The sequence below is a fragment of the Phaenicophaeus curvirostris genome, chromosome 14 (genome assembly GCF_032191515.1).
Source record: "Phaenicophaeus curvirostris isolate KB17595 chromosome 14, BPBGC_Pcur_1.0, whole genome shotgun sequence".
Classification (NCBI taxonomy): Eukaryota; Metazoa; Chordata; class Aves; order Cuculiformes; family Cuculidae; genus Phaenicophaeus; species Phaenicophaeus curvirostris.
In genome coordinates, this window is record NC_091405.1 from 8,369,865 (window position 1) to 8,389,967 (window position 20,103).

Here is a 20,103-nt window from a genome sequence, read left to right on the forward strand (position 1 = left end):
AGACTGGCAACAGGTTGGCTTTGGCTGAAGCCCCACTGTGGGGAACAAGGAGATGTGATGAAACAGGTTGCCTGTTGCAATGTTGTCACTATAACTTTTGCACTGTAATTGTTTTGTCATGCAGTTATGTTTTGAGGAAGTTATATGTGATAAGCATAGGTTTGAGTCTTGGAGGTAATACAGTGCATAAATAGACCCGAAAACAGGTAAAGGTCTTGTAAATGGTGATTCCCCCAAACCAGAATGCTGCAGCTCTGTATTTTGCTTGTTAGAACTGCTAATTGAAAACACAACATATGCAGCTTGCAGCAGTTCAGACACTTGTTGCTTGGAGGTAAAATTCTAGTGACTTTGTGCTGGTATAATTACTTTTGAATTTGTAACCCAATGTGAATTGGCTTTTATAAGAAAAATTCTGTGTGTGTATCCCCTTGTGTGCAGTCAAAAGGCAGAAGAAATTTGCAGGAGAACTAGAAAGTCAGTAAAATAATCTTTATAAAGTTTAGCGTGGTGGAATTTCTGATCTGCCTGTATTGGGAAAGGAGTCTCCAAGAATTTAGAGTATCAAATATCTGATGCGTAAGGTCGAGTCGTTAGAGACTGCATATCATATGTAGAGGTGAAAGCAGTGACCTGTACCGTTACTCAACCCTTCCCACAGTAACATCCTGTTTTTACTTACAACTTACTCAAATTGCAGTGACTGAGACTGAAGTTTTCCATGAAACTGCAGTCAAGGGGAAGTCATGAAGTCAACACAGCAATAAAACCACACTGAACTCCTTGCAACATCAGCCCTGAAAACATGGAGACTTTTGCCTGTCTTTGTTTCTTTATGTGTGCCAGTTTTCCCTCAGAAGGATGGTATTCGCTACCTGATGTTAAGATAAATCCATGCATGTTTGTGTAGCATTCTCTTATTATGCTGATGAGTGGTATGATAAGGCCATGAGGAAATAAAGAACTTTGCATTTAGTGTATTGTTTATGTAAGTGTTGAAAGGAAGCCTTGGGTAGAAAACATCATGGAGCGGTGGTATCAGCCTTCCCATGTGCTGAGCAAGGGCAGGCTGAGATGTGCACCTGTAGTGCTGCCACAAGACGGTTGCTCTCAAACCAAATCCTGGCACTACCCAAAGTGATCGCTTCTGCATGCATTTAAAATATCCTACTCATTCTTCTCATATTTTTCTTTTTTTTCTGGTTTGTTTTTTTTTTCTTTCTTTCCTTAGTGAGTGTTGAAAAAGTGGAATTAAAGGGACTGGCACACAAGAAGAATGAAAGAAACGTTGAATATTCCTTTGAGGTAAGTTTTAGTGACTGGGGAGTTTCATTACGAAAGAGAGGAGGATAACACTTACAGAGGAGTTTAAAGGAATTCTTAAACTTTGTTGTTAGGTGCTAGTGGAGCTCCTTAGAGGTAGACTCTAGTCATGTTTTTATAATCACTGCTTTGGAAGTAGTCATTAATTTCCCCTGATGAACACATGTGGATGATGCTGAGTGTGACACAGGCAAAGTAAAATTATAGAATCATAGAATAATCAGGTTGGAAGAGACCCACCGGATCATCGAGTCCAACCATTCCTATCAAACACTAAACCATGCCCCTTAGCACCTCGTCCACCCGTGCCTTAAACCCCTCCGGGGAAGGTGAATCAACCCCCTCCCTGGGCAGCCTCTGTCAGTGCCCAATGACCCTTTCCGGGAAAAATTTTTTCCTAACGTCCAGCCTAAATCTCCCCTGGTGGAGCTTGAGGCCATTCCCTCTTGTCCTGTCCCCCGTCACTTGGGAGAAGAGGCCAGCACCCTCCTCTCTACAACCTCCTTTCAGGTAGTTGTAGAGAGCAATGAGGTCTCCCCTCAGCCTCCTCTTCTCCAGGCTAAACACCCCCAGCTCTCTCAGCCGCTCCTCATAAGGCCTGTTCTCCAGCCCCCTCACCAGCTTTGTTGCTCTTCTCTGGACTCGCTCCAGAGCCTCAACATCCTTCTTGTGGTGAGGGGCCCAGAACTGAACACAGGATTCGAGGAGCGGTCTCACTAGTGCCAAGTCCAGAGGGAGAATAACCTCCCTGGACCTGCTGGTCACGCCGTTTCTGATCCAAGCCAAGATGCCATTGGCCTTCTTGGCCACCTGGGCCACTGCTGGCTCATGTTCAGTCACTGTCAACCAACACACCCAGGTCCTTCTCCTCCAGGCAGCTTTCTAGACAGACTTCTCCTAGTCTGTAGCGCTGCACAGGGTTGTTGTGCCCCAAGTGCAGGAGCCGGCATTTGGCCTTGTTAAACCTCCTGCCATTGGTCTCAGCCCAGCGGTCCAGCCTGTTCAGATCCCTTTGCAGAGCCTCCCTGCCCTCCAGCAGATCAACACTTCCACACAGCTTAGTGTCGTCCGCAATCTTGCTAAGGGTGCACTCAATGCCTTCATCCAGGTCATTGATAAAGACATTGAACAGGGCTGGACCCAGCACTGAGCCCTGGGGAACCCCACTTGTCACTGGCCTCCAGCTGGATTTCACACCATTTCCCACCACTCTCTGGGCCCTCCAGCCAACCAGTTTTCCACCCAGGAGAGCGTGCGTCTGTCCAGGCCAGAGATGACAGTTTCCTAAGCAGAATGCTGTGAGAAACTGTGCCAAAGGCTTTACTGAAATCCAGGAAGATACATCCACAGCCTTTCCCTCATCCAGCAGCCGAGTCACTTTGTCATAGAAGGCGATCAGGTTAGTTTGGCAAGACCTGCCTTTTGTGAACCCGTGTTGACTGGGCCTGATCACCCGGTTCTCTTGCATGTGCTTCATGATAGGACTCAAGATCATCTGCTTCATGACTTTCCCTGGCACTGAGGTCAGACTGACAGGCCTGTAGTTCCCTGGATCCTCCCTGCGACCCTTCTTGTAGATGGGCACAACATGAGCCTTCAGTCCAGTGGGACTTCCCCAGTCTTCCAGGACTGTTGGAAGATGATGGAAAGGGGTTTGGCCAGCACATCCGCCAGCTCCTTCAATTCCCTTGGATGAATCCCATCCGGCCCCATAGACTTGTTGGTGTCTAGTCGGGCTAGCAAGGCTCTGACCACCTCCTCTTGGATCACGGGAGCCTCATTTTGCTCCTCTAGCTCCTGGGTTTGTACACAGACAGAACAACTTTCTTTACAATTAAAGACTGAGGCAAAGAAGGCGTTAAGTACCTCAGCCTTTTCCTCATCCCCTGTCACTGTTGTTCCTTCTGCGTCCAATAGGGACTGTATGGTCTCCCTAGTCCTCCTTTTATTATTTATGTATTTATAGAAGGATTTTTTGTTATCTTTCACAGACTTTGCCAATCTGATTTCTAATTGAGCCTTAGCCCTTCTGATTTTTTCTCTACACAATCTCACTTCCCTCCTGTAGTCCACCCAAGAGGCCTGTCCCCTCTTCCAGAGCCCATAAACATTTCTCTTCTTCTTGGTATCACTCAAGATCTCTCTGTTCAACCAAGCTGGTTTTCTCCTCTGCCAGCTTTTTTTCCGGAACATGGGGATGGCTTTCTCCTGAGCTGCTAGGATTTCCTTTTTGAAGAGCTCCCAGCCCTCGTGGGCTCCCTTGCCCTTAAGTACTGTCTCCCATGAGACTTTGCCAACCAGCCTTCTGAAGAGTTCAAAGTCTGCCCTCTGGAAATTTAATGCTACTGTCCTACTAACCACCCTCTTCACTTCACCTAGAACAGAAAACCCTATCATCTCATGATCACTTTGGCCTAGGCGTCCACCTACTGCCACATCCCCCACAAGGCCTTCTCTGTTCACAAACAACAGGTCCAGGAGGGCACCCTGCCTTGTTGGTTCATTCACCAGCTGTGCAAGGAAGTTGTCTTCCACGCACTCCAGGAACCTCCTAGACTGCTTCCTTTCTGCTCTATTGTACTTCCAGCAGATATCAGGAAGATTGAAATCTCCCACAAGAACGAGAGGCATTGATCTAGAGATTAACCCCAGCTGTTTATAGAAGAGCTCATCAGCTGCTTCTCCTTGGCTGGGTGGTCTGTAACAGACTCCCATCACAAAATCTACCTTCTGGTGGGCTCCTCTGGTTTTAACCCACAGGCGCTCAATCTCCTCATCACCACAATCCATCTCAATGGTGTCCAAGTCCTCCCTTACAAAGAGGGCTACCCTGCCTCATCTCCTACCCTTCCTATCCCGCCTGAAGAGTTTGTACCCCACCATAGCTGTACTCCAGTTATATGAGTCGTCCCACCATGTTTCTGTGATGGCAACGACATCATAGGCTCCTTGCCCTACGACAGCTTCCAGCTCTTTCTTCTTATTCCTCATGCTGCGTGCATTGGTGTAAATGCACTTCAGCTGAGCTGCCGAGCCTTCAGCCCTCTTAGAGGGAACAGAGTTCATTCCCAATTGCCTGGTAACTGGAGTAGCTAGCTCCAGAGTGCCTATATCTCCCTTAGCATCCTCAGATGTGTACTCCCCCACTTCCTGTGTGGTGAGGTACTGGTGGTCCACACCAGCACACCCTCTCTGAATCACCATTGCCCCACGTCCAGGCTCATTCCTGTCTAGCCTGGGCTCAACCCCCTCCCCCTTCACATCTAGTTTAAAGCTCGATTTATGAGCTTAGCTAGGTTTTTAGCAAGGGCTTTAGTGCCCCTAGGAGACACACGTGTCCCATCCTTAGCAAGAAAGCCTGGGGGTGCGTGAGCAACCCCATGATCAAAGAAGCCAAAGCCCCTCTCCTCACACCAGGCTCGGAGCCAGGCATTAATCGAATTCTTCTTGTGAGAAAGTGCATATTTAGGAGAAATGGAATGGAATGCTGGAGTGCAGAAACTAGAAAGAATTTAAGTCTTCATCTTGACAAACGAGAATTTAGACTCCTAAAGAAAAGAGGTAGGATGGTCATTTATCTTTGCATTCAGCATTGAGGGGAGTGTGAGATGGTGGCATATGGTTCAGGCGCTACTGGTTTGAAAAGGGATGTTGAGAACACAAAATAGCAATGGAAATTATTCAAGGCTTGAGGAAAATGCCATGTAGTGAGAAACTTAGAGAACTTAACTGAAAGATGACTTCAATATCATATAAAGTGTTTTCAGAGGGAAGAAAATATCCTATGGCAAAGGGGACATTAATCTAGCAGAAAACAGGAAGCTTTGTCTGAAAACTGAAGGCAGACTAATTCAGAGTGGAAGTGAGAATAGCTTCTTTGGAATGAGAGTGGTTAGCCGCAAGCTGCTAGGAGAAGTGGCTTCCCCCTGTTTTTACACAGCTTTTGGAGGTTTGGTCATTGCTCACAATTTCTGTGGAGGGATGACTTCATTCCCTGAAAACTTGAGTTAACAGCAGAGATTGGATTCTGGGTGCTGGGGAGAAAGAACGACAAACGGCTTTTCTCCTGTCTAGTTGCAACGACGTATTCCAAAATTCAGAATGCAAAGCCCAGAAAATGTCTTTGGTTTGCTTAATGAGGCAATAGAGCCAAACAGTTGGTGAGAAAAGGAGAACTCAGAAGAAAATGGGCAGCTGAATTTCAATTATCTATGACTTTTATCAAAAACAAAGGTTTTCTTTAAAAGCACCACCCAAGACAGAGCGTTATTTCAGCTGCTTCTTGTGATATTGAGAGCGTTAGCCTCTGCATGACTTGATTCATGGATCATGTTCTGAATTTTCTGAATCCCATGATTGTTCCAAATGTCATCAATATTAGAAAGGATTTCTTCAAGGACTTGTAAAAGTCTTTATGAAGCATGCAGTTCTCTGGACTCCAGTTACATTTAGTATCTTGTGAATCATCTTTTCCTATTACAAATTTTTCTATAAATACCAAAAATTACTTTTACCAGTATTTCACTTGACAGCTTGTAACTGCAAGAACAGTGCATAGTTTAGCCGAGCTAATAAACTGCTGTGTGCTGGGTTAGAAACCCAACTATTAATTGTTTTGTTTAGTAGCTTGGGAATAGAAGGCCAATAGATGGAGCAGTTCAGTGTTTTCAGCATCGCTTGGCAATGCTGTTGTTCCCTGCATTTATGGGTCACATTATTGTTTTCTAAGTACTGAAAAATACAGCAACTTAGAAAAACATAAGTCATAACAAATATCAGGTTGTTACAAAACAAGAAAGAAGGTGAAATTTCTGAAATTTCCCATTATTCTAAAAAACCTATTAATTTAACATGAACTTGAAAAAAACACACAAAAATCCCCCATAGGCTTTGCGCAACCAGAAACTACTTGATTTTTCTTTCTTTTCTTCCCCCCCCCGCCCCTTACTTTTTGTGTAACAGCTCTGCTGAGAGGAAATTCCTCCATTATGTAATGTATTTTGAAACACTCTTCTCTCACCAGTCTTTTTGGCAGCATTCTCATGGCTCGAAAAACTGTGTGTATGTTTTCAGTTGTCATTGAGACTGGTGTCATGTGAGAATGATCTCCTGATTCTTAAACACATGAGCCCAGCTCCTTCCCCTATAGAACTGCTGGAGATCCGTATGCCTTCCAAACGCTTTGAATGAGTATCTTAAGTCTGAAAGGACTTGATCGTTGGCCAGGCTCACGCTGATATTCTTCATGCCAAGAAATCCTGACTTTTGGCTCAGTTAAACTAATCACTTACCCACCAATAAATGCCTCTTGTAGCTGAGAATGTAATGACTTAATGCAGAAAGCATATGGAAAGAGATACAGAACTCTGTCCTTTTTCTTGGCTGCATACAAGATGGTGTATGAGGAGTGTAGCTAGGAGAGCAACTGCAGGTTTCATTTCTAAGGTTCTGCCTTCTTTTGCAGTGAGATGCTTTGCTGCCATTTTCAACTTTATATGGCATGTGGAGTTGATTAATTATAAATAGGCACTGTTGTGCTTTGGGGAGTTGTTCATCTTGTACATCGGATGCTACAAACCAGCTGTTTTCTCTAATAATAAAAAGAAAAAATTCCATTACTTACTTGCCTGTTTCTTAATATTGAGTGTCTGCAGTGTGCAGTGGCTGTGTAAATGATGAAGTGGTTTTTTTAAGCCCTCAGAATAGGTGTCAAGTTTAATAACAGCAAGAATCAGGCAGCAAGGGAACACTGAATGATGGTTACTTGTGCACAAATAAGTTTTTCCTTATTGATTTCACACGTTAGAAACTTTCTTGCAGTCTGTGGAGGACATTCTATGCCTATTATTGATCTGTTGGAAACAAACTTAAATCCCTGACTATTAGTTACAAAACTGAATACCTTTTACCTCCTAAGGTCCTGTGGTCTGATTCTTCAGTGACGTTGGTAACCAAATCTTCCGCTGAAGTGACTGAATTTATTTCAAAGGTAAGGGCAAATAAAAAATACTTTGAGATGTGTTTTATCCCTATATGTAATTTTCTTCAGTGACATTTTTCAAAGTGTACTGAGGTAATACAGATAGATTGAATTTCACCAAATGTTTAGCTTGAATCTTGTATGAGTAACAAGTCTTCTTTTCACTTACTGCTTGTAATATCACCTGCTTTTAGCTATCGCAGCTGTATCCAGAAGAAAACTTGGAGAAATTCATTCCCTGCCTAGCTGGTCCAGATTCATTTTACCTAGAACGGAATCACATAGACCTGGAATCGGACCTTAGGTACGCTGGGGTTTTTTGTTTGTGGGTTTTTTTTATCTTGACACTCATCTTTTTTCACCAAGTAGAAGAAAGAATAGAGAAATATAAATATTATGTTCATATTCTAAATTACTTTCAAGCAATAACAGCACGATCCTAAGCATTATTTCTTGATGTTCTACTAATTCTAGTGCATTAGTGTTTTTCAGGAATTCTTTCTTCAGAAATACATATGGTAATAATATTCTGTATTAAGTTTCCTGGAGAACTGACATTTCCTCATTCCTTGTTAAAAACAAATAGAGGATCATTGGCTTTGCAAAAGCTTGGTTTGAGCTAAAAAAATGGCCAAAACTGCTTAAAAAATCCCCCGAAACTCAGGAAAAAATAAAACAGTTGCCCAAGTAGTCAGTCTTCTGTACTGAGAGGTGGGTTGTGAGGATTTCATCCACAGAGAATTTTGATTGTCTGAGTTGTTTTAGGTTGTTGTGGTATTTATTTTACTTTAATTTTAAAAAGCTGTGTGTGTATGTATGTATAGATCATAGCCGTTAAATTTTTGGAAGCTGAGAAGTATTTGAAACCTTAGATCGTACCTCCTCCCATTGTCACAGATTACCTGGCCATTGTCTTATCTAAATCACTATTTTAAAGATGGTGGTAGGGCACATCAGTTCGCTCTTTCTAAATACTGAAATAGTTTTGCTAGAAGAATTTGAGGGGCTAAAAGGATTTTCAGCTGCTGCTGTCTTTATCTGTCCAAAGTGTTAACTGGCATTTGAAAATTTCTCATTAACATTTGGTAGAGCTTGTGCCTAACACCTATTTTTCCCCAAGTCAAAACAGAATTCTGCCTACCAGTTCCAGGGCCGCAGTGAATGTTGCTTTTCCATAGTTAGAGCCAGCAGGTGCATGCCTGGATCATTTTTCATGGCAAACAGCGTTAACATTTCAAACAATTCCTTCTATGTTTTGACGCTCACAGCCTCTTGATGAGAATTAGGGGAGGGTAAGAGAGAATGCTTGTTGCTGCTGCTGCTCTTCAGCTAGCAACAGTCTCTACAAATCTAGGTTAATAGAGCAGCAATCTGTGTTTACACAGCAATGGTTGTGTCTTAGGAGCAGAGAAAGTAGCTGATTGGTTAAGTGCTACATATCTGAAACATTCAGAAGTGAACTGGGATTTTTCAAGGTGGAAAGCATATTTTTGTGTGTATAGTTGAATTATTTTTTTACACAAGGCCTTTTTAAAATTGACAAATAACAAAGATATGGTCCAAATGCTGTCTTGATTTACCAACTTCTTTTACCTTTCAGATCTTTAGAAGATTTGGCAAAAGGCGGTCAAATTTGCATAACAACAACAAGTTTATTAATGTTGATAGAACACACTTTATACATTGCAAAGTTTTAGGAGAGTGCCAGTTTTTCCCCTAGAAAAGGCACAGTGGTTCCAGGGAAAATTTGACTTAAGTTTTATAGCCTTGTTGCCTACGCTACCAGACTCTGTATCTGCTGTTTCTGTCAAAAGAGAAGAAAAATTAGATAACAGATATATCTAATTTTTATGGTCTTCGGGTTCATGAATTTGAAAGGAAATTTTCAAGGTTATATTTGAACATTTTCTGCCTTACAAGTGTTCAGTGTTCCTAAATTAGGCATCTTTACTGAAACGCTAAACAGAGTGAAAGCAGCACAACGGTATCATGTATTTAAGCAATATTAAGGATCAGAATATCTGTACCTTTCAAGTCTACTTTGAATGAGATTTGCATGGAGTGGTTAATTCGAAAGATCTTTTAGTTTCAAAATTTCAAATTCAATTTCAAAATCTCGTGCACAGTCTATGATGATGATTGCACGGGCAGCTGTAAATCACATCTAACAGAATGGGGGGGGTTGTTTGCTTTTGGTGAACACGCAGGTATTTGGCACCGTTACCTTCCCATGTGGTGAAAAATGACCATGTTAGGAAGTTCTTCAGTACTTCATCTCCTTCACAGCAACTTCAGAGTTCAAGTAAGTTTAAATGAAGTTTAAAAATGATTTTTTTGTGCTGATGTACATTTCATAAGTTGATGCTATTTTTTATCTTCTTTTCCCCTGTTTTTAGATCCTGGCAACCCCTCCCTTTATAAAGTAGGAAATACGTTGGGAACGTCTGGAAGGTGAAATATTTATTTTGTTTACATTTGTTCTGGTTAGTTCTAAAACCCAATTACAGAGGATATTACCTGCCTCTCCTTTGGGATTTATTTGAGTCTTCACTTTCCTATTAATCTGTAGAAGATTTTAAGGAATTTTAGTGGTGGTGTGTGGACTGCCCAGCAAAGACAAATGATGAAAATACTGGTGTGCGGTACCAGTGTTCCCAGTGTTGTCATTTGTTCATTCTTTAAATGCCTTAAGAAAACACATCTTAAAATAAAACTGTAAGAGCTCAGTATGAGTAATTGCTGGAAGAAAAGTTTTGCAGTGAGTTGATCACAAAGACAACAAAACTGAGGTACCAGGCAAATTGCAAGTTAAATTTTAACGTGATATAATTACTGGAAATGGAAGATAGAGTTCAAGTTCAGCCTTGGACCAAACTTTCTAGCATTGTGATAGTGGTTAGGAGAGCAGTAGTGGCTCTCTTGACCTAAGAATTGTGTATGTTTAGGGAAGAACTTAGGGAAACCTTTTGACCAGCATGACGTGGAGATGAGATCAGACCATTGCAGTGTTCCTGCTGGCAGTAAAACCTATGAACACCCTTTCTAAGCACTGTTTCTCAATGTGTAAATACCAATCACCATCAACACTTCAGTGCTGAGCTGTGGTGATGGATGATTTCTTTGAGATCTGCTGCTTACTGCTTAAGTCATAATGGTCTCAATCACATACTTAAGAGGAATAATGAGCATCCAAATCATAGGCATGGATCTGGTCATCCTTAATATAGGTCTTTGGGAGCAAAGGAGACTGGAATATCTCTGAAATGTTTTTTTTCTTTCTACAGCGTGTTTGAATGTTTCCTTAAACAGCAGGGGTTTTCCTTTCAAAGAGAGGAAGGAGACCTTTTCCAAGGGAGCAGAAGTTAGCCTTGAGAAAAGAAGGAAAGAAACTCTCTTGCTTTTGTTAGGATATAACAAACTCAGAACTCGTTTCCTTAAGAGGCAATTTTTATTTTTTCCAACGAAAACCAGAACTCTCCAAGGAGCCAGTATTGTGGGTTAATTTGCCTTTTCCGCACATAAAAAAAAAATTCCACAGGGTTATATTTGGACTTCTTTTTAATAATGCAAAGCCAAACCATGGCCATTCTTTCTAAACCTTCTTTTAAATCACAGAGAGGTAGTAGAACATATGTTACTGGTGATTAGAGAAGAAAACCTTTACCTAAGCTGTAGATAAGGATACTGTTTGCCATAAATGGCACTGTTTTCGTTGTGCTGTTGAACAGCACAGGTACCAATCTGTAACTTGGATCAGAAAATCGTGGAAGTGATAGATTTGATGCCCATAGTAGCTGAACTGTGCATGAGACAGATTCAATGTGCTAAATCAAATCATGTTACTATTTTGCAGACCTATATGTGGAGTAGCTGGCGTTCAGTCTTCTCAGAACCATGTTCAGCACTCGGCTGCTGCTCCCGTTGCACTACCCCACTGTTCCCACGCAGGAGGCACTGGCTCCTCGCTGGCCTATCGCACCCAGATGGACACCTCTTCTTCACCCATGTTAATGTCTTCCAGTCCACAGACCCCTCAGACACAGGAGCAAAACGGGATCTTAGACTGGCTCAGGAAACTGCGGTTGCACAAATACTACCCTGTCTTCAAACAGCTCACAATGGAGAAGGTAGGTAGGGCAGTAGATTATGGAAAGGGAGCCGGCTTTAAAATTATCGTTACATTCTCTAGTGCAGAAGTTACTGGTAAATGCTGTAAAGGTTTGTGCTTTTTTGAAACGATAAGATTTTTATAAAAACCTTCTTATTTTTGGCTCGTTTTGTGGCCAGGGCCTTGTCTGTTCAGCAGCTGCTGTCTGTTCCAAAACTGAAGATCCAAGTTCCATGCTGTCTTAGGAGCACTGCTTTGCTCCCGGTTCACTGCTTTGGTGTGCAGTAGACAATGACAATTTGTTTATTTTATTTATTTCTGCTTCTTGATTGATTTTTCTTCCCCAAGTATTTGCTTATCCTTATTTTAACAAATAGATTCCCAGAGACATGAGACACGAGCGTTAGGGTGCACGCACCTGAAAGTGAATGTGAGGTTTTTGTTCTCTGCAGAAATTCTTGTGGCAATATAGCCACTTCTGTACTGCATAGTGAGACTCACAAGATGTAATGGGTGTGTGTTGGGTCTTATCTTCTATTGCACTTATCCAGCTCCATCTGTGCAATGCTTGTCCTGTTGCTGTCTTTTAGCCTTGAACGCCCTCCAGTGGACTCAGTGCTTAGGTTCAGCCAGGTCTAAATTAGAGTGGCTTTGTGTTGGTTATAGTATGTTGCATGTATTTAATTATGGTTTGTTACCAGAGTCTTCTGATTTTATTTTCTTTTTTATGTGAAGGGTGGCATACAGTGTCTTTTTTTCTTTAATGAAGTAGTAAAACTGTGTATTCTAGTGTATTTTTAAAAAGCCTGTATTATGTATACTTTGCTGGCTTTAATTTTCATTACATGGTGTTATAAATGTGTGTATTTTAGTTGCATATTCTATGTCTTCGTTTTAATATGAAATTTAATTCTGGAGTATATTTTCCAGTTAAACTGATGAGATGACTGCACATTGGTTTCTGTGTTAAATGACACAACTAGGAACACTAGGGTGATTTTTTTTTCTTTAATTTTTTTTAGAGAAAGAGATCCTTAAATACATTTATAGCACACATTTCTCTTTTAATATGTACACAGGTTACTTCATCGTTATTGTGAATAGTTAACACAAGCAGACACTTAATTGAGTTTAATCTACGGGTGTTCTTCCTTTCATTCCAGTCTCCCACTCTTTTACTCAACACTGATTCTGTAATTTAAAACTGGAGTAGAAAGTTTATCTGAATTAACATATGTTAAAAAATATCTTTCAGTTGCTTTTCAGATTTTATCTTTACTAAAAATGTACACGTTTCAGGCTGTAAAACTCAGCACGCTTTTTTTCTTTACAAGTTTCTGAGTCTTACTGAGGAAGATCTGAATAAGTTTGAATCCCTCACCATGGGAGCAAAGAAGAAGCTCAAGACCCAGCTGGAGTTGGAGAAGTAAGTGGCAGGGAAAGGCTGTCTTTTTAAGGTCATAAGATATTTAATGGAAGTTTTACAATGATCTTTGCTTTTCAGACCATAAATGTACCAAGATTTTCACCTGTAAATATGGATAATGTTTATCTCCCTTCCTCTGCAGCTGTGTTAGTTACTTTGAAAAGCCCTTGAAACTGGGGTGTAGTAGATAAGATTGAGTACCTGCTGGTTTCCTGTTGCCTGTTAGGGTTGTGATAACGATAACCAAATGTAAAGAGTTTGTGAAATCTGTTTTAAAAGGATATGTCAGCTCACTTGTAATATAAATGCCAGTCTTCACCTGTCCCCTTGGCAGCTTTCTAAGGAGGAGGACGGTTTTTAAATACTTTACAAAAGACACGTACTGTTGCTTAGGGTATTTTTAAACTTCTGTAACAGTTATTGTAAGGCAGGTGTGCAAAGCCCAGATGGTGAGCCAACAGCCTGCCTGAGGTTCATAGGGTAGAAGGGAATCAGGCAAGCAAGCCACTGGGCCCAGGGTTTGCAAGGTCAGGTGATGCACACAAAAACTCAGGAAGCCCAGGAAGACTTTTTCTTCATAAGACCTGACAATTTTTTGGCTTCCAGTCAGTGCGGACGGAGCACAACTCGCTGTGAGAGCCTCCTTGGAATCCTGCATTGACCCAAACCAGCTGTGGCAGCTGCCAGCACTAGGGTGTGGGTTGCCAGATGATACCTGTACAAGATCTGGACTTCTGCCTTTGTATGGGGACAAACCACTGAAAGTCAGGGCTGTTGCAGGTAACTCTGGTCTCAGGAAAATCACAGCTTTATGTGGTGGAGGTGATAGGTCACAGGTGCTCTGTGCAGCCTTTTGGAGAAACCAGTGCAACAGCTTGTCCTATTTTTCCTGTCTCTACTTAGAGGGAGGTGTTTGTTCTGAAGCTAGTACAGTTAATTAAAAAGCAATTAAAAAATCCAAATGTATGCCCATTTATCTAAGCTCCTGGATAGTATTTTCCATCAGTCTTAGTTTTTCCAGGGTGTGTTTGCAGAATGAAAACTTTGGACTGTTTGACTTCTCTTTGGGTTTGGTATGCCAGGTTTGGGACGTGCTTTCTTAATGTGTGATAGAGTTTAGTCACCATTTGGTGATGTTTTGCCTTATACTAATAAAAGCATTAGTATTGTAATCAGATGGCAAGCAGTCCAAATGTAATTGCTGGCAAGAAGCTATGGTCAAGATTGGTGTAATTTCCAAGTGTTTCCATTTGAAATTAGTGTAACATTTCGGTGGATTATTTAGTGGGCTTTGTCTGCTTCAGTTCCATTCAGAAACTGATTTATCCTTTATTTTAGCCAGTTTTTGTTTCTTCATATGTATCTCCATCACCCTATAGAGAGAAGTCAGAGAAACGGTGCCTAAACCCCACAACACCTTCTTCGATTACCAGCAGCGGTGTGGCCAGGGTTCCCCCTACTACACACGTAGGGCCTATCCAGAGTATTCGTGGCAACCATGCTGCAGGTACGTAGGAGGAGCAGAGGACACCGCTGTGCTCTCGAGGCTGAATATGCCCTTGGATAAGAACAAGATCATTCTTGTACTGCTTTTATACCAACCTGTCATAAGCTTTATCTTCCAAAATGCCATCAGCTTAATAGAGAGCCATCAAAAAGTCCGATTCCTGTGTATATGGAGTGCAATAAAAAGTGGTTGCCTCTTCATGGCTTCTGTGTGAATGGGTAACTGCACTGGTCAGTGACCGTTACGCTTCCAGGGTCCTGCTTCTTAGCCAGTGCACATCTCTGTAAATCTTGAGCATTGCTGTGTGTTAGATGGTGTCGTGAAACAGTTGTAATTAGGTCCTGTCAAGTTACCACTCTTGTTTCACATTCCCTGGTTGCTCACACACCCTTTATCTGCAGAGCTGCGAGTGGATGTGGATCAGCCTGCCCACCCAGTGCCCAGGGAGGGCAGCTCTTCTGAGTACTCCAGCTCTTCTTCCAGCCCTATGGGAATCCAGACAAGGGAAGAGAGCTCAGATAGCGCCGAGGAGAACGAGAGACGTAAGTAGAAACAGCCAAAGAATGTGCCTGTGTAGGCCAGATTTTTCTGGTGAAGCGTTGTATTTATGGATGTTTCTGTCCCTGCATTTAGAGATTCATTTGGACGGTTCAGAAAAGGAGAAGCCAGTGATGTTACTGAATCATTTCACTTCGAGCTCTGCCAGACCCACGGCTCAGGTCTTACCAGTGCAGAACGATGCAGGCTCCAATCCGTCCGGCCACCACACTCTGCCAATGCAAATGATGTCAGCGGCCTCTACTCATATCACTCCCATCCGGATGCTAAATTCAGTACATAAATCAGAGCGTGGCAATGCAGACATGAAGCTACTTTCATCGTCTATGCATTCACTTTTATCGTTAGAAGAAAGAAATAAAGTTTCTCCTGGACCTAGGGGCAGCATAAAAATGGAAAAGAGCTTTGGAAATGCAGTGGTGGATGTGATGTCTGCGTCTTCTCCCCATCAGCCCTTGCAAGTGCTGTCCAGGGCTGCTGAGAACAGCTCACCCACATCTACTATGAACTTTGGTCCTCGAACCAAAGTCGTACATGCTTCGACCTTGGATAGAGTGATCAAAACAGCTCAGCAGCCAGGATTAACGGTAGAAACGAGTACTGCTGCCACTGTAACATCCAGCACAGTCTTCCACGTGGCTCGTCCACCCATCAAACTCCTGGTGTCTTCATCTCTTCCTACTGATTCTGCCATTGCCGGACAGACTTCCTGCTCCAGTAATATGCAAATAACGGTGTCCCCTGCAATAATAAATCCCCGGACTGCTCTGTACACAGCCAACACCAAAGTTGCCTTTTCTGCAATGAGCAGCGTGCCAGTGGCGCCAATGCAAGGCAGCTTCTGTGCCAACAGTAATGCCGCCTCCTCCAGCAGCCACCCCTCCACATCGTTTGCAACCATGGCGAATTTGCCCAGCTGCCCCGCACCCAGCTCCAGCCCCACGCTCTCATCTGTCGCCGAGAACAACTTCTACAGCAGCAGCAGCAGCAGCAGTAGCAGCAGCAGCAGCAGCAGCAGTGGTTCCGCAGGGAGCATCCCAGTACCGAACCAGAACCATCACCACCATCACCACCAGCAGCAGCCGCAGCCGCCCGGGTGCATGGTGTGCAGCTCCTGTGGGTGTAGCGGGAACTGTGGTTCGAGCGGAATGACCGTCAGCTACGCTAACTATTTTCAGCACCCATTTTCAGGACCTTCCATGTTTACTTTTCCATTTCTGCCCTTCAACCCTTTGTGTAGTAACGGCTACATCAACACGCAGCAGTATAACAGCAGCACGACTTTCCCCGTGGTCCACACCGCTTACAACAGCGGGATAGCTCCAGACTCCGTAATGACCGGGCAGTCGACATTTGCGGTACCGCCAATGCAGAACTTTATGGCAGGGACAGCAGGGGTTTATCAGGCACAGGGAATGATGGGAAACAGCAATGGTTCAAATCACAAAAAAAACGGGAATATCTCCTGTTACAACTGTGGGGCCAGTGGTCACAGAGCTCAGGACTGCAAACAGCCTCCCATGGATTTCAATCGACAAGGTAAAAGCAGGCAGAGGGACCAGTGTACATGCAGGTCGTGGCACTCAGCCAGGGGGAACGGCTGCGTACCCTGGGGGCAGGAGGAATTGTGATAGCAGGGGTAAATCTTTTTGTTTCTGGCTTGCATTTAAAAATCTTCTTCTTGAAAGCTCGTGGTCTGAGCTATGTTGGGAAAAGCTGAAACTTACTTTTGTGCAGACCCAGCATGAGGACAGGGTCCAAGTAAGGCCCTGGGTCAGATCTGGACGCTGTGCGGGGCTTGTGCTGGTTTCTGCGAGGAAGAGAAATGTGTGTTGTGGGAAAAAAAGAGAGAGGGAGCCTCTGTGAGCAGATTGCAGAGGAGTTGCTGCTGCTGCTTATACCTTCAACCAGGTCATCTTTGGGTATGACTTCAAGTCCCCGGGAGGTTTACAAACCAAACATCTCTGTTCCCCCTTCCCCACCTCCCCCAAACTGTAACACAAATGAAGAATCACTATTCAGATGCTTGTGAAGGTCCATGTTTTCTGCTATAATTATTTCTAGGCTGTGTTACTTACACAGCATCAGCTTCTCCAGGAGAGAGATTGAATCCTGAATAACTAAGGGAGAGAAACAACTAAGAAAGAAATGTTGCTTTACCAAGAGCACTCTCTAGGCCCATTTTTCTTTTTTTGTTTTGATTGACCTATTGTGCTGAGATAAGATACAAATTTTTGACTGGAGCAGACAGCACTGAGTCTTACATTTTACATTGTTTTGCCTGTAGCCTGTGTCTGTATTCGTTTTTCACAGGGTAAACAAGATCTCAAGTATTTGGACACTATAAATTACCAAGTGACTGTTTTTGAGGCAGCAATTTACAGCAGTGCTAAAATGTAACTCAACAGTGGAGTTTCTGTGGCTAATATTTTGATAGCGGGGAAGAAGTGACACTGCCTGGTCAGTCCTCATTTGGAGAACTTCAGAAACATCGTCTGTTGTCTTTTTAAGCTGAATTTCATTTGGTTAATTGAATTTCCATTTAAACCATCCCAAAAGAACTCTTGCCAGCCTTAAAACTACACCCAAGCTGGTGACTTTTACTGTGTAAAACTACACCTTGATTTTCATTTCCACCAGGCACGTGCTCGTCAGCTTCTTCTGCAGCTTCACCATGGGGCTGCAAGCTGGTGTTACGCTGCAATATTGCCTTACATGTCTAATAAGTAGGTTGGTTTAGGAAGTTCTGAGAAGCAACAGATGTGAGAAGGTTGATGATGTTTAATTCTTCTGTTTCCTCTCCCCCAGGTACGTTTAGGCTCAAATACGCTCCGCCCTCGGAAAGTCTTGACTCCACAGACTGATATTTTATCATCTGGCAAGAAAATACTGTAAGCCATGGAGATATAAGGAGATTGAAATTCAAAACTGAGATGTCCAGTTGCTGTTAAGCTTAATGTATTTTTTAATCCAAAGGTGCTTTACTTTATTAGACTAGGTAGAAAATCTAGCTTAGGGGTGTGTCAAACCCATTTTTGATTGCCAAATTCAAGCGTGGATCTTTTTGTTGGAACTTCTGACCACGTGTCATAGGACCGATGCATACTGGGTGGATGGTGGAGCTGGCCAGCTGCGTTTTCTGTTGCAAGTACAACATCCAATGTACTTTTTGGCTGGAGAATGTTGCCATATGTGGACTTTCTAAGGTGAAACGTCTGACTCCAGGGCAGCTACATTCGGGGAGGAAGCTGGTGGCTGAAAGTAGGAGTGGCCGTTCGGCAGAAGGACTTTGGCACCCCTGGGCTAGGTAAAATGTCTACTTTTTTTCAAAAGTGATCAGGCACTAATCTCTGGGATTTTTAAGGATTGCACTACAGAAGAATGTAAACTCTTCAAGCTTTCTGCACTTTTAGCAGACAGTGTCACTCAGACCAGTGCAAGAGGCAAAGAAGTTCCAACTTTTAAAAATTGGCACCAGCAGGCTATGTGACTTATCTACACAACAAAATCTTAAGTAAGTCTCTCCTTTCCCTTCCTAAAGAACACACACAGCAGTTTCAATTCCTTCTGGAAACAAACTTGTGCTTCGTTGTCTCACTTGTTAGTAGATAGTGCTGGGTTCCCAGCAGTGGAATAAACTTAGTTTCCAAGGGTCCAAGTCCCAGAGACTCCAGAGTCATAAAGGCTTCAAGGATATTTTCCTGTAATACACAAAATGACCTTTACGTCCTGTTACTGTATATAGGTCTCTTCCACAGAAACCTTATTATTCTACTTTTGTAAATGGATTTTAAACCATCCTTAAAAAAAACAAACAAACAAGAACTCTGGCAGCAGAGTTTGTAAGCTTTTGCTTTACTTTATATAAAAAACCCCCTTTGATTCCTACCCCAAGGCTTTTGCTACACGATTCAGAAGTGGTAGAAGTCAAACATGTAAAAGGTAGTAAACTTCATTATTATCAAGGCTTTGAAGGATTTCTTGTCAGCCTCCTTCGTTGCAATAGATTGTAGATGATTAGCTTTGGTGTTAACTACTTAGCATAAATAATTTGTGGGTGACAAATCTAAATTAGGACTTGAGAAGAAGCCAAACAAATCTTGAACTGCTAATTTGAAACAGTTTGGTCCTGTCTGGTTGAAAGAAGATACTAATCCTCATGGCTCACCCGAGGAATCTGACAGCATTAAAGGGGTGAGGCTTTCTCTTTAATATGTCTGACAGAGAGATATTTGCATATTGTAACTTGGAAGACACATTTAAATTCTGAAGCCTTGTTTACACTTGGAGGTATTTCTTCCAGCAATTTAAACCACACCAGGATGTATTTGTAGTGGTGCGGCTGACTTTCACTTGGAAGTGAGGGAAGTCATCTTGGAGAAGGAGGTTTTCAAGTGGTGCAGAGCTACCCCAAGGAGGTCGGGCCTTAGCAGTGAAACATCAGTGTGAGGGGGTAATGCGCAACAGTTGAGACCTTCCTGGACATTGTTCATAGGAAAGAAACGTTCTGGGCCATCCTTCAGTCCCGCTTTCTCAGTGGCAGTCGTCAGCCTCGACAGGGAGGCTAATAGGATAAATGAGCATCACCGGAGAGGCACGGTAACGTGGGATGGCAAGAAACCAAACGCAGTCTGGGTAGTGAGCTGCAGCTTATAGTGAATTTGGCTTTGTGGAAACCAAAATTGAAATATTCTGTCACATTTCAGTTAAAAAAAAAAAAGGTATTTTTTTATTCCTATGCAATGAAAAAAAAAAAAAATCAGCTCTGTGTGTTCCCAGCCCAGCTCAGTGCCCACAGCATCGCTCATGCTCTAAACCACTCCTGTGGCTCTGCCCGCGTGCGAGGTGGTCTCCTGTCCCTAACGAACAACCTTCAGGCCTACAACACTACAGTGAGGAAAACTGACAATGCAATTTACTTTGCCTTAATGAGCTTGAGACAATAGTAGGAACGCAATCGGTCGCTCTGTCTGACGCTAAGGAAATGTGCAGTTTTCAGTGATGATGTTTACTCTTTACAGCTTCGAGGGTCTCTCCAGTGGCCTGGAACATGTGCTGAAAGCCAAACCTTAACATGGGTTTTTTTCCACTTTTTTTAAACAGTATTTTAAAACTGAATTGTATTTAAATAAGCTGTACTTCAACACACGTGCAGGTGTTAGAAACCCTCTCAAAATAGCAAAATCAACAGCAAAAAAAAG

The 20,103-nt window shown here is 42.7% G+C and overlaps 1 protein-coding gene across 2 annotated transcripts in view; it reads left to right on the forward strand.

The window, feature by feature from the left end:
• Positions 1–18,870, forward strand: part of ZCCHC14 (zinc finger CCHC-type containing 14) — a 53,282-nt gene extending 34,412 nt beyond the window's left edge. The window contains exons 3-13 of one of the 2 annotated variants that reach the window (XM_069868670.1): positions 1,232–1,305; positions 7,241–7,312; positions 7,498–7,607; positions 9,511–9,605; positions 9,700–9,754; positions 11,325–11,430; positions 12,746–12,837; positions 14,217–14,344; positions 14,746–14,886; positions 14,978–16,441; positions 17,711–18,870. In XM_069868670.1, the coding sequence (XP_069724771.1) occupies positions 1,232–1,305; positions 7,241–7,312; positions 7,498–7,607; positions 9,511–9,605; positions 9,700–9,754; positions 11,325–11,430; positions 12,746–12,837; positions 14,217–14,344; positions 14,746–14,886; positions 14,978–16,441; positions 17,711–17,766 (2,393 nt within the window). In that variant the 3' untranslated portion in view covers positions 17,767–18,870. Of the gene's footprint in view, positions 1–1,231; positions 1,306–7,240; positions 7,313–7,497; positions 7,608–9,510; positions 9,606–9,699; positions 9,755–11,156; positions 11,431–12,745; positions 12,838–14,216; positions 14,345–14,745; positions 14,887–14,977; positions 16,442–17,710 lie in introns of both variants that reach the window. The other variant, XM_069868669.1, reaches the window with a different exon arrangement.
• The last annotated feature ends 1,233 nt before the right edge of the window (positions 18,871–20,103 follow it).